Consider the following 12,214-nt stretch of genomic DNA (forward strand, 5'->3'; position numbering starts at 1 on the left):
GAGTGCTGACATCCATTTATTTATAGGGCTCCAGGAGCTTTTCTTTCTTTTTCTTTTTTTTTATACTTTTTTTTTTTCTTAAACAGTCTCACAAACTGCTGGGAGTAGTAGTGGCATGTGCTTGTAATCCCAGTACTTGGGAGGCTGAGACAGAAGGATTGCAAGTTTAAGGCCAGCCTTAGCCACTTGGTGAGACTCTGCAACCTAGCAGGACCCTGTTTCAAAAATAAAAAATGCTGTGAGTGTAGCTCGGAGGTAGAACACCTCTGAGTTCAGTCCATAGTATTAAAAAAAAACAGAGCCCAAGTACTGAGATTACAGGTGTGCCATTGCGCTGTGCATTTTGTTTCTTTTCTTTTTTCCTTTTTTCCTCTCTTTCTTTCTTTCTTTCTTTCTTTCTTTTTTTCAGTACTAGGATTACAAGAGTATACCACCACACCTGGCACTATTAAGTACCATTTACATTCTACCTCTGAGCTGTACCCCTTTTTTTTTTTTTTTTTTTTTTTTTTGGTGGTACTGGGGTTCCTGGAAGCCCTTCTACCTCCGAGCTACACTCCCACGGGCTACACTCCCAGACCTATTTAACTTTATGTGGAAACAGGGTCTCCTAAGCCAGCAAGGCTGGCTCCAAACCAGCGTGATCCTCCTGTCTCTGCCTCCCAAGCGTGGGGATTACAAGCGTGCGCCACCACGCCTGGCGTACCCCTATTTTTTATTCCTTATTTTGAAACAGGGTCTCACTGAGTTGGAAAGGGCCTCACTAATTAGGTAGCAAAGGCTGTCTGCGAACTGCGATCCTCCTGTCTCAGCCTCCCAAATGCTGGGATTACAAGTGTGCACCACCATGCCACCACGTCTGCTGTTTTGTTTCATTTTAAGGGAATAGAAACTATCAGTGTGTCCCAGATGGGAGGAGTCCCTATTACCTGAGGATACTTATGTATGATGTTTATAATCATGTGTGCATTTGCGTGGGTATAAACTATGTTTCTTCCCTTTTTTTTTCCAGTATTGGGGGTTGAACCCAGGGACATTCTATCTCTGAGCTACACCTATTTTTCATTCTTTGAAACTGGGTCTTGCTATGTTGATGAGAGTCTCACTACTTGCTAAGGCTGGCCTTGAACCTATGACCCTCCTGTCTCAGCCTCCCAAGTACTAGGATTACAAGAGTTTACCACCACACCTGACACTATTAAGTACCATTTACATAAGTTTTAAAGTTTGTAGACTCTTACCATATATTGTCTACAGGTGTTCATATATGTAAAATGTAGAAATGCATGCATGAGGATTTCTTTTTGTTGTTGTTGTATTGGGGATAGAACCCAGGGGCATCATTCTACCTCCAAACTATACCTCCAGCCCTATTTTATCCTTTTATTTTAAAACAGGTTTTCACTACATTACAGATGGCCTATGTTGCTGAGGCTAGGATCCTCCTGTCTCAGCCTCCCATGTACTGGGATTATTGGTAGTGAGATATATCTAAACCAATAATAGTGAGATATTTCACTACCAATAATATGTATATATTATATATATATATATATATATATATATATATATATATATATATATGGCTACTATATATATCACTACCAATTATATACATTTATTATTATTATTATTATTTTGCGGAACTGGGGATGGAGCCCAGAGGCATTCTACCTCTAAGCTACACATGCCCTATATTTTTTATTCTTTGTTTTGAAACAGGGTCTCACTAAGTTGCGGAGGGCCTCACTAAGCAGCCGTAGCTGGCTGCAAATCTGATATCCTCCTGAATCAGCCTTCTAAGTACTGGGATTACAAGTTTGTGCCACCACACCTGAGTGTGTGTGTGTGTATTGTGTATGTGTTACTTAGGATTGAACCCAGGGGCATTCTACCTCTAAGCTACACCCCAACCCTTTTGTGTTTTTGTTTGTTTGTTTGTTTGTTTTAAGATAGGGTCTCACTAAATTGCTGAGGCTGGCATTGAACCTGTGATCCTTCTGTGTCAGCCTCTCAACTACTGGAATTATAGGTAAGCATCACCATACCCATCTAGTATTTTATATTTTAAGCCAGGATTTGTGGGTGTTCATTTACTTTTTATTATATCTTACTGTTTCCTAGGGGGCTTTTGGGGGGGAGGGCTAAAATTGTTAAACAAGCAAATAGGACTGAGAAGCTACAAGCCAGATCCTTTCTGCTACCTTGCTGGGTGGCTTGGAGGAATGGAGACCCAGGGCTGAGAGTCCCTGCCAGCAGCTGGGCAGGGACTAACACAAGATGCTAGGGCTGTAGAGAGAGAAGTGTCCTGGTTGTCTCAAAAGACAATGGTGGAGCCAGGCGTGGTGGTGCACGCTTATAATTCGGGAGGCTGAGACAGGAGGATCATGGTTTATGGACAGCCTCGGCTACTTAGTGAGGCCCTTTGCAACTCAGTGAGACCCTGTTTCAAAATAAAGAAAAAAAAAATGGGGCTGGGAGTGTAGTTTGAAGGTAGAATGCCCCTGGGTTCCATCCCCAGTCCCACAAAAAAAAAAAAAAAAAAAAAAAAAAAAAGACAGTGGTGATCACATCGCTGGCTCTCAGAGTTCTCCTCACCATTTTTCATTCCCAGGTCACTCTGCTGGACTTTGGTGCAAGCCGGGAATTTGGAACAGAGTTTACTGATCATTATATTGAGGTGAGTTTCCCTGATCCTGGGGCTTTTGAAGGGCCAAGGTTCAAGCCACATACAAGAGGCAGAGGAGTAAGAAGGACAAATACAGCATCTGGAATTAAGAAAAAACAAATCATTATTAAAACCATACAAATGGCTTTATATGTTTATTAATGGTAGCGATTCATAAATGGCAATATGGTTTGTAAATGGTAATGATTTATAACTGGTAATATTAGTAGCAGCTAATAAATACCAAGCACTTAATAATACATCAGGCAGTTTTACAGACAGTGACTGACTGAAACCGCACAGCAACTCCACGGGGTCAGGACCTCTTAGCCCCATTTTACAGATGAAATAATAGGGCAGGGCTGGGCTGTAGCTCAGTGGTTGAGCACTTGCCTAGCATATGTGAAGCCTTGGGTTCAATTCTCGGTGCTGGAGGAAAAAATTGGAGAAGGAAAAGAAAAGAAAAAGAACAGGGCTGGGAGGGGTTGCCTAGGCTCCCAGTCCACCTGGGAGTCACCCTCAGGTAGTCTAGGTCCAGAGCTCAGGTTCCCAACCCCTTTCTCTCCCCTCCGAGAAGAAGGCCCGTAATGGCCACCCTGTCCAGGGCACCCAGCCTCGCCCCACAGGGAGCTCTGGCCTCAGAAGTGCTTCCTCGCCTGCTTTGGCTGGTTGAAACGGGACATTCAGTCTAGAATTTCTTTTATTTTTTTGTTTTTTGTGGGTTTTTTTTTTTTTTTTTTTTTTTTTTTTTGTGGCACAGGAGTTCCTGGAAGCCCTTCTACCTCCGGGCTACACTCCCAGACCTATTTTTTAATATATTTTTTAAATTGGAAACAGGGTCTCTTAAGCCAGTGCGGCTGGCTTCGAACCTGCGCAATCCTCCCGTCTCTGCCTCCCAAGCGCGGGGATTACAAGCGTGCACCACCACGCCCGGCCTAGAACTTCTAATCATGTAACCATCAACTCAAACATTATCACCGGGAACAAATGGTGGCCCAGGTCCAACTCAGGTCCTCACCTTCAGAGCTTGCAGCCCAGCAGCCTGACAGTGAGGACCCAAAGTGGTCAGGGCTGGGCTGGGGGAGGGCGGAGGCTGTGAGAGCCTGGGGAGTCTGAGAAGGCTTCCTGGAGGAGGAGACATTGGAGCGGAGATGTGGGATGAGGACAGCCAATCAGGAAGGCACTAGAAGGGTGTTCCAGAAAATATTGACAGAGACCAAGAGGTGACTGAGGAGTCCCATTAGAGCTGTGCCACTGGTCCGTAACACGCACATGGCGATCCTGCCACGCGCAGGCTCTGAGGAACGGGGTATGAGATGCTGCTGCGCAAACAAGCTGGGTGGTGCCGGTGCCCCCTGTGTGGGGACCACACTTTGAGTAGTAGACTCTAGGGGACCAAAGAGAAAGAAACTCCTGTTCTGGCTGGGCAAGGGCAGAGGGAAGGCACTGTGGGTCTCAGAGGCCAGCTCTGTAGCATGTCCTTTATCCCTGTGCTGTGGGGACCCTGGAAAGGACTTGAGCAGTAAGTGACGTAGAATTAGATTTTCCTAAACAAGTGGTCCTTGAGACCGGGATGGTGTGCGAGAGACGCTATAGAAAGGGCCAGCTGGGAGGGATGCCCAGGCAGACGTGGAGCTGACAGGCTGGAAGTCAGGGGAGGAAAGTCTGGGCCAAGGCCCATGGCTCTGACCTGAGAACTCATGGGGCCACCCCTGAGAAAGGGACAGGAGGGCCCCCGCTCTCCCCACCATGTGCACACCAGCCCCTTGGGTGCACTCGGCAGGCCACTTGAAACATAAGACAAGGCCTCTCTGTAGAGATGGGACATCCCACATCCCACCAACACTCCCCCCAGCCTACTTAGCCTTTTTCAGTTTAAAAACCTGTCACATGGGCCCCTGGGGACCAGGCCTAACAGATGGTCAGACAGGCACGGGGACCTGAGACAATAGAATTGTCAGATTGATCCTGTACCCCACCTCCCCCCGAGAAAGGGCAACACAGTGGGTAATGGCTGGACCCACCAGCTTTCATTCCGCACTTTGAGCCCGTTTCTCCTGTACAGCAGGGACCCTCCCTCACAGCCGGCTGGATTTTTGTTTTTGTTTTGTTTTATGGTACAGGGATAGAACCAGGGGCATTCTACCACTGTACTATACACCCGGCCCTATTTTATTTTTTATTTTGAAACAGTCCCACTAAGTTGCTGGGGCTGGCCTTGAACCTACAATCCTCCTATCTCAGCTTCTCAAGTAGTAGGATTACAGGTGTGCGCCACTGAACCTGCCTCACAGCCGGCTCTTAATAATAAGGGTAACTCATAATCAGTACCTACAGGCTCGGGGATAAGCTGGGCACCCCACAGGTGGCACCGTCCTGAGCTTCACAACCTCCCATGAAGAAGAAACTTTCAAGGCCCACTTTGCACATGAGAAAGCAGAGGCCAGGGCAGCAGCTTGCCTATTCTCTCAGCCTTCCGGGGAGCCTACAGCAGAGCTGGGAATGAGTCCAAGCATGCTGCCCTGGCTGGGTGGGGGCTCCCGGCCTCCCCCTGTAATTGCATGGCTGAATGCGAGAGAGGGGCTTAGCTCCACACTCATTTGCTAAAACAAGGTTCACCAAGGTCCTCCCAAGTGCCAAACCCTGTGCCCAGCGTAACCAGACCCAACTGGGATTTCCAAAGCCTTGGGGCTCAAAATCCAGTGTGAAGCCAGACATGGTGGTGCACACCTGTAATCGCAGTATTTGAGAGGCTGTGTCAGGAGGCTTACAAGTTTGAGGACAGCTTCAGCAATGCAGCAAGACTTTTAGCAAACCAGCAAGACCCTGTCTCAAAAAAAAAACAAAAAATAAATAAATAAAAAGGGCTAGGTAAGCCGGGCGTGGTGACGCACGCTTGTCATCTCAGCATTTGGGAGGCTGAGACGGGAAGATCGCAGTTTGCAGACAGGCTCAGCTACTTAGGCCCTTTGCAACTTAGTGAGACCCTGTTTCAAAATAAAAAATAGGGCTGGGGTGTAGCTCGGAGGTAGAATGCCCCTGGGTTCCATCCCCAGTACTGCAAAAAGAAAGGGGGCGGGGGGGGGGGCTAGGTATGTGGATCAGAGGTGGAAAGAATGCCCCTGGGTTCAATGCCTAGTACTATGAAAAAAGAAGAAATAATCCAGTGTGTGAGAGAGAAAGGGCCCCTAGCAGCCTCGGGCACGGTTGTGGGTTGCAGTCACGTCTCTGTCCTGCGGACCCACAAGCAGCCTTGACACACACTTTCCCCGTGCCAGTTCACCGTGGCTTCCAGGCAGCTCCACAGCTGCCAGGCGGACAGAACTCCTAACCTCTGCCCCTTCCTCTCAGGCTCTGGAAGAGTCTGAAGGGAGACACAGAAGGGAGGGAACCGTTTCCAGTAAGAGGGAGGGCCAGGTAGATGAGAATGAAGGTGGATCCAGGCCAGGCTGGGCTTCTCCAGAACCTCTGCTTGGGTCCTCAGTCGGCTTTCATCCTGCACCCACTCCCATCCCTCTAGGTGGTGAGGGCTGCGGCGGATGGAGACAGAGACCAGGTCCTGCAGAAGTCCCGGGACCTCAAGTTCCTCACAGGCTTTGAAACCAAGGTTGGGGGGCATCAGGGGAGTAGGGGGTTGGTGCCTAGTGGGGAGTGGGGGTGTGCCTATCTACTGAGGGACTGGGATGGAGGAGCAGAGGATGGGGCTTATCTCTGCTAGGGGGCCTGAAGGCCGTGTCTGTGGGAGGGCAACTCTAGGGAGGATGTTTATCTATACTGGGGACCTGGGGGCCAGGTCCCCAGGTGAAAGACGCAGCTGCCTAACCACTCAGTAACCATGGAAAACAAGCACCACTTACTCACTGGGGTGGCTGCTGATGGGCACTAGGGGTTGGGGAGTGGGGAGTACTTGTCTAGGAGGCTCTGAGAGGAAGCCAAGGCTATTTATTTAGGGGCTGCTTTCTACCAGGGGTTCTGGACGAGTTGGAGGCTCCTTGTCACTCTTGGGGGCGTTGGGGTTTATGTGTGTCCTTGATACTGCAGGCTCTTCTGGGGTGAACGGAAGGCCTGCATCCATTTGTGTGTATCCCCTCCCCCCAGGCATTTTCCGAAGCCCACGTGGAGGCAGTGATGATCCTGGGGGAGCCCTTTGCTGCCCCTGGCCCCTATGACTTTGGGGCAGGGGACACTGCCCGCCGCATTCAAGGCCTCATCCCAGTGCTGCTGCGGCACCGGCTGCGCCCACCCCCAGAGGAGACCTATGCCCTGCACCGCAAGCTGGCAGGGGCCTTCCTAGCCTGCTCCCGCCTCCACGCTCACGTTGCCTGCCGGGATCTGTTCCAGGACACCTACTGCCGCTATTGGGCCAATCGCCAGGCACAGCCGCCTCTGCCAGCCTCCTAAGCAGTGGAGGTCCCTGCGGACCCCAAGACGACCTCCAGCAAGAGATTCCAGCTCCAGTGAGCCACCCCTGTCTAGGACGCCTCCCGTCCCTTTCCCCTCTGCCCTGGTCTGGGGGCAGCCCGGCTTTGGGCTTCCTAGTCTTGTCTAGCTCCCCTCCTGGCCAGACCCAGGAGATCAGGAACCCTGGGCCTGGGGAACTCTGAATTTCACAGCACCTCCCCACTCCAAAATGTGCATCCAGGAGCCCGGTGTGGCGTGGCGGCGGTGCACGCTTGTAATCCCAGCATTTGGGAGGCTGAGACAGGAGGATCCTGCTTTGGGGACAGCTTTAGCTACTTAGTGAGGCCCTCTGCAACTTAGTGAGACCCTGTTTCAAAATAAAGAATAAAAATTAGGTTTGGGGGTGTAGCTCGGGAGTAGAATACCCCTGGGTTCCATCTTCAGTACTGCCAAAAAAAAAAAAAAGTGCATCCAGAAACTAGGCTGGGGAGCTGGTGACTTGCCAGCAGTGGAGGGAGCCCTCGGCCCCCTGCCTGCCTTCGTGATACATACTTATCTGGAGGGGGCGCCCTCACCTCTCTGCCTGCCCCTGCCTCCCAGGATCCGCTGGTGAAAGGGAAGAGGTGGTGGGAGCAGCCCTCACCTTAGCCCGCCTCCTTCCACCAGCAACCAGCTGCCTTCTCCGGGTCCCAGTCTCCGCAAACTGGAGGGATGGGGGCCTGAAACTTCCCTCTGAATTAAAGAGACCCTCCCCTACCCTCAGCTCTTTTCTCGGCGCTAAGGGGAGGAGCTCCAGGTGCAGATGGTCAGCCCCCCAACCCCCTAGGCTGAAAGCCCTAGCCCCGCCTGGGCCATCTGTTGCCGTGACCCCCCCCCCCAGCACACGTGCTGACCACCTGCTCGAAGGGCTGTGGCAGCTGAAAAGCGCCCCCCCACCACACACGCCCGGCTCCGGGCTCCCTCCCCTCGCTTCCAGCAGCCTCGCCTTTGCTAATGGGAGTAATGCCCCTGCCAGCTGCCTTGCCAAACCCACAGGGTGGGGGCGGAGGGGGGAGCAGCGGCGGCCGGAACCGCGCCCAGGCCCCAGCTCGGCGCCCCCGGCGCGGCCGAGCCGAAGGCGCTCCGGGACGCCGGGGTCCGCTCCCTCCCTCCCTGCGGAAAGCGCCTCGTCACCGCTCCGCCCGCCCCCGCCGGGCTGGAAGAGCCTGGGGCTCGTGAGAAGCCCCGGGGCGGGGGGGCGGGGGGCACCTCCCGGGGTAATTTTCTCGACGCAGAACTGGAGGGGATCGGAGCCGGGTCACCGAAGGCAAGGGAGCCCCCGCCCGAGCGACCCCGGGGAGGACTCGGGAGACCCGCGGGCGGGGCGGGGCGGCGGCCGTGCTTGCGCCGGGGCGGGGCCTCCGCGCCTAGACGGCCGGCTGCGGGCCAATGGGCGGGGCCGAGGCGGGAGGGCGCTCCCCGCCCCCGGAGCGGGATCCTGGGGAGCGCGCGGCTCGCGCGTGCATCCCGCGCCATCCCCCGGCCCGGCCCGGCCCGCGTCAGCCGAGCGAGCCGCCGCCGCCGCCGCCGCAGCAGCAGCCCTGGGGGAGCCGGGCCCGGCCGGGGCCGCGGGAGGCGGGGGCGCCCAGGCCCTGGATGTCCCGCAGCGCGGCGGCCAGCGTGAGCAGGGCGGGAGCGGGGGGCTCGGGCCGGGGGCAGCGGCGCTGCTGATGTGGCGGAGGGTGGGAGGTGGCCGCGGCGCCCGGATGGAGAGAGGATGCCGAGGCTGGAGAGGGGGGTCCTGAGTGGGAGTCCAGGAGCAGGCCCCCACCAGGTCAGAGCCTGGAAGACCGAGGTCTCGGGCACAGGCCATCTTTTTGGCAAGGCCGTGGAAATTGGGATCCTGGACACAGGACCCCCCAAATCAAGAACAGAGGGACAGAGACTCAAGGTACAACTCCCTCGCCAAGGTCTTGGGGACGGTCCGAGACAGCCCCCAAATCAAGCCAAGGCCTCCGGGAGGCGATTCCAGACCTAATCCCTACCTCTCTCTGCCAGAGGGGGGTCTTTAAGCACTATAGCCCCATAGGTAAGGTCTTGAGGATGGGGTCCCTGGGTTCAGCATTCCCACTAAGTCAAGGCCTGGGTGGGGGGGATTGCAAACACAGTCTGCCTCCTGCCTCAGAGGCTTCCTGGGCGCAGCCTCGGCCAGTCCTTGGGCAATGTCCCAGGCACATCCCCTTCTCATAACAAGGTCCCCGTGCCTGGGACTCCACCCACCCCACCCCAGTCTGAATAAATGAGGATTCCAGCGCCCTCCCCCCTTGGTCAAGGATCTCAGGGCACAGGTCCCTAAGGCCAACCCCCTTTGTCCCTAAAGCTGGCCAGCTGTCCAAGAGAGGCCCCACCCTCAGACAATGCACAGCCCCCCCACCCCCCAGACATGAGGATTCAGGCTGGGCTGGGGGCGGCTCCCCAGGGACTCAGTGCAATCCTGTCTGCAGCATCTGTGGTGACAGCGGCTTTGTGTGTGTGGTACCTGGGGGAAGCCCCGAAGCAATTGATGGAGAGGTGGTGGCTAGGAGTGTAACCCTGTGTTTGTGTGACTGTGGCTGTGTGTGCGTGTGTGTGTGTGTGTTACAGCTGGTGGCTGTGAGGAATCTGCAGTGTACAACTGTGTGCTTGTGTTTGTATGTGGTGGTGGTGGTGTCTCTGTGACTCCGGTATTTGTATGATGGTGTATATGTGCGTGACAGATGTTCACTGTGTGGAACCTCTACTTTTTAGTGTGTCAGTGGGTGTGATTGTGTGGTGGCGTCTGTGGTTATATCTTGTGCGATCATTTGTGTGTCGAGGTATGTGACGGCATAAGTGTCAAGTCTGGGGTTGAGCATGTGTGTGACTGAGGACTTGGGTGGATTCGTGATTGTGTGAGTGGAGTTGTGTCTAGGACTCCATGTCCAGCGATTGAGAATGTTACGTTGTATCTATAGCTGATTTTAGATGTGTGTGACACACTACTATCTGTGCAACTCTGTTTGCGTTTTGCCTGTGAGGCTGGGATTGTGTGTGACACTGCATGGCTGAGCCGTGTCTGCGTGTGATGCTGAGCAGTCGTGCGCTTACCACCTCGCGTGTGTGACTGGGGCTGTGTTTTTTGACGTGGCTTCTGAAACACAGGGTACCAAGAAGGGTTATTTACATGTGTGTCACTCAAGCTATGGCTGTGTCTATGTATGCTGAGTGTGCTGCGGCTATGGCTTCTGTTTTCCTCTGCGTGTATCGCCTGTGTGTCTGGGACCCTGGGTGACTACATGTGCTTGTGTCAGTGGCCTAGTGTGAGTGTGCGTGTGTGTGTGTGTGTGTCTATGCTGAACTATGTGTGTTTGAGTCCGTGATTTGGTGTGAGGCACCTGGACCCTGGCAGTGCACACGGCTCTGTCAGGGATCATGACTTCAGCGTGAAGCCACCTAGAGAGGCTCTGTCCAGGTCACTGCATTCCTGTGCTGTGGGAGATTGAAACTGTTCTATCTTGGTGTGTGAGAGCTTATACGTGTAGGTGTGGCTATGACTCTGTGCACCTGTCCACGTGGGGCTGAGATTGATTGTAGCCACATACTTGTCTGCAGGACTTGTGTGTCTGTGTGAAGAGAAGCGATGTGAATCACTGTCGTGGTATGACGTGGCGCAGCTGTGTGTGGTCCACTGCCCATGACAGATGGTTGGGAACATGGACACTGGTGCTGTGAGACTGTGCGTACACAACCATTTCTGAAATGTGTATGGCTGTGTCTGAGGGTGGCCAGCCTTGGAGAATTTCTCTCTGGTGGTGCCGTGCCATGCCACGGGCATATATACATATGTATGTATATATATATTTGTTTCTCTGTAATGTATGGCTAGGGCCATCATTGTGTGGTTGTGTATAGAGGACCAAGGAGGCAGAGACAAGGAGGATCACAGGTTTGAGGCCAGCCTCAACAACTTAGTGAGACCTTCAGCAAGTTATCAAGACACTGTTACAGAATTTTTTTATTTTCAAAAATTAAAAGGGGCCGGGCGTGGTGGCGCACACTTGTAATCCCAGCGTTCGGGAGGCTGAAACCAGAGGATTGTGGTTTGTAGACAGCTTCAGCTACTTAGTAAGGCCCTCTGCAACTTAGTGAGACTCGGTTTCACAATAAAGATTAAAAAATAGGGCAGGGAGTGTGGCTCAGAGGTCAAATGCCCCTGGGTTCCATCCCCAGATCTACACACACAAAAATAAATAAATAAATAAATAAATAAATAAATAAATAAATAAATAAAAAGGGAGGTGTAGCTTAGATGTAGAATGCCTCGGGTTCGAGCCGGGCGTGGTGGCACATGCATGTAATCCCCGCGCTTGGGAGGCTGAGACAGGAGGATCTCACGGGTTCGAAGCCAGCCTCAGCTACTTAGTGAGGCTCTCAGCAACTTAGTGAGACCCTGTTTCCAAATAAAATATAAAAAAGGTCTGGGAGTATAGCCCGGAGGTAGAAAGCCTCTGGGTTCCACCCCAGTACCACAAAAAAGAAAAAAAGAAGAAAAGAATGCCTCGGGTTCGATCCCCAGTACCACAAAAAAAAAAAAAAAAAAAGCGGCCCTCACAGAAAACTGACAGATACTGTGAACAAATACTGTGACCACATATGAACACCTAAAATGGTATGTAACCAAAAAGAATATGTGAGCGTGGTGGGTATGGCTGAGGTTGGACAGCCACGTGTACCTGTGTAGGCGAGCTTTATGAGACCAATGTGTGTCGCTTGTTTAAACGTATCCAGATGTTGGTGTGCAGCAGTGGAGACGGGTGTGTGGAGTGATGGGTCAGTGTGCGACCAAACGGTGAGCTCCGGCTGGGCGTGATTCTGGTGCCTGTGACGGGGATTTCTTGGGTGGGTGCCTGAGGAAACACAACTGTCCCTGGGTGTGGTTGCACATGTGTCGCCCTGTGGGTGTGCCTGGGCCCAGCTCTGTATGTGGCTGAGAAAAGTGGAGTGACCAGCTGTCGGCCAGTGGTGTGACCACCTAGGTGTCTGTGGTAGGGCCTAGGCAGGTTGGGACTATATATGTGGACAGAGGTCTGGAGTAGAGCCGTGTGTCTGTGAATGTGAACGTGGGACCACATGTTCATGGTAGCAGCT

The 12,214-nt window shown here is 52.9% G+C and overlaps 2 protein-coding genes across 2 annotated transcripts in view; both read left to right on the forward strand.

Annotated features, from left to right (window-relative positions):
• Positions 1 to 7,069, forward strand: part of COQ8B (coenzyme Q8B) — a gene marked incomplete at both ends in the record, with an annotated part of 32,191 nt that extends 25,122 nt beyond the window's left edge. Inside the window, 3 exons of the mRNA XM_080704408.1 lie at positions 2,615 to 2,680; positions 6,189 to 6,275; positions 6,767 to 7,069. Coding sequence (XP_080560534.1) covers positions 2,615 to 2,680; positions 6,189 to 6,275; positions 6,767 to 7,069 — 456 coding nt within the window. The remainder of the gene's footprint in view (positions 1 to 2,614; positions 2,681 to 6,188; positions 6,276 to 6,766) is intronic.
• Positions 7,070 to 8,704: 1,635 nt separating this feature from the next.
• The window catches only part of NUMBL (NUMB like endocytic adaptor protein), a gene marked incomplete at both ends in the record, with an annotated part of 36,350 nt that continues 32,840 nt past the window's right edge, over positions 8,705 to 12,214 (forward strand). The window contains one exon of the mRNA XM_080704407.1: positions 8,705 to 8,728. Within this exon, the coding sequence (XP_080560533.1) occupies positions 8,705 to 8,728 (24 nt within the window). The remainder of the gene's footprint in view (positions 8,729 to 12,214) is intronic.

This window comes from Muscardinus avellanarius, assembly GCF_963383645.1.
Source record: "Muscardinus avellanarius genome assembly, chromosome: 10".
Taxonomy (NCBI): Eukaryota; Metazoa; Chordata; class Mammalia; order Rodentia; family Gliridae; genus Muscardinus; species Muscardinus avellanarius.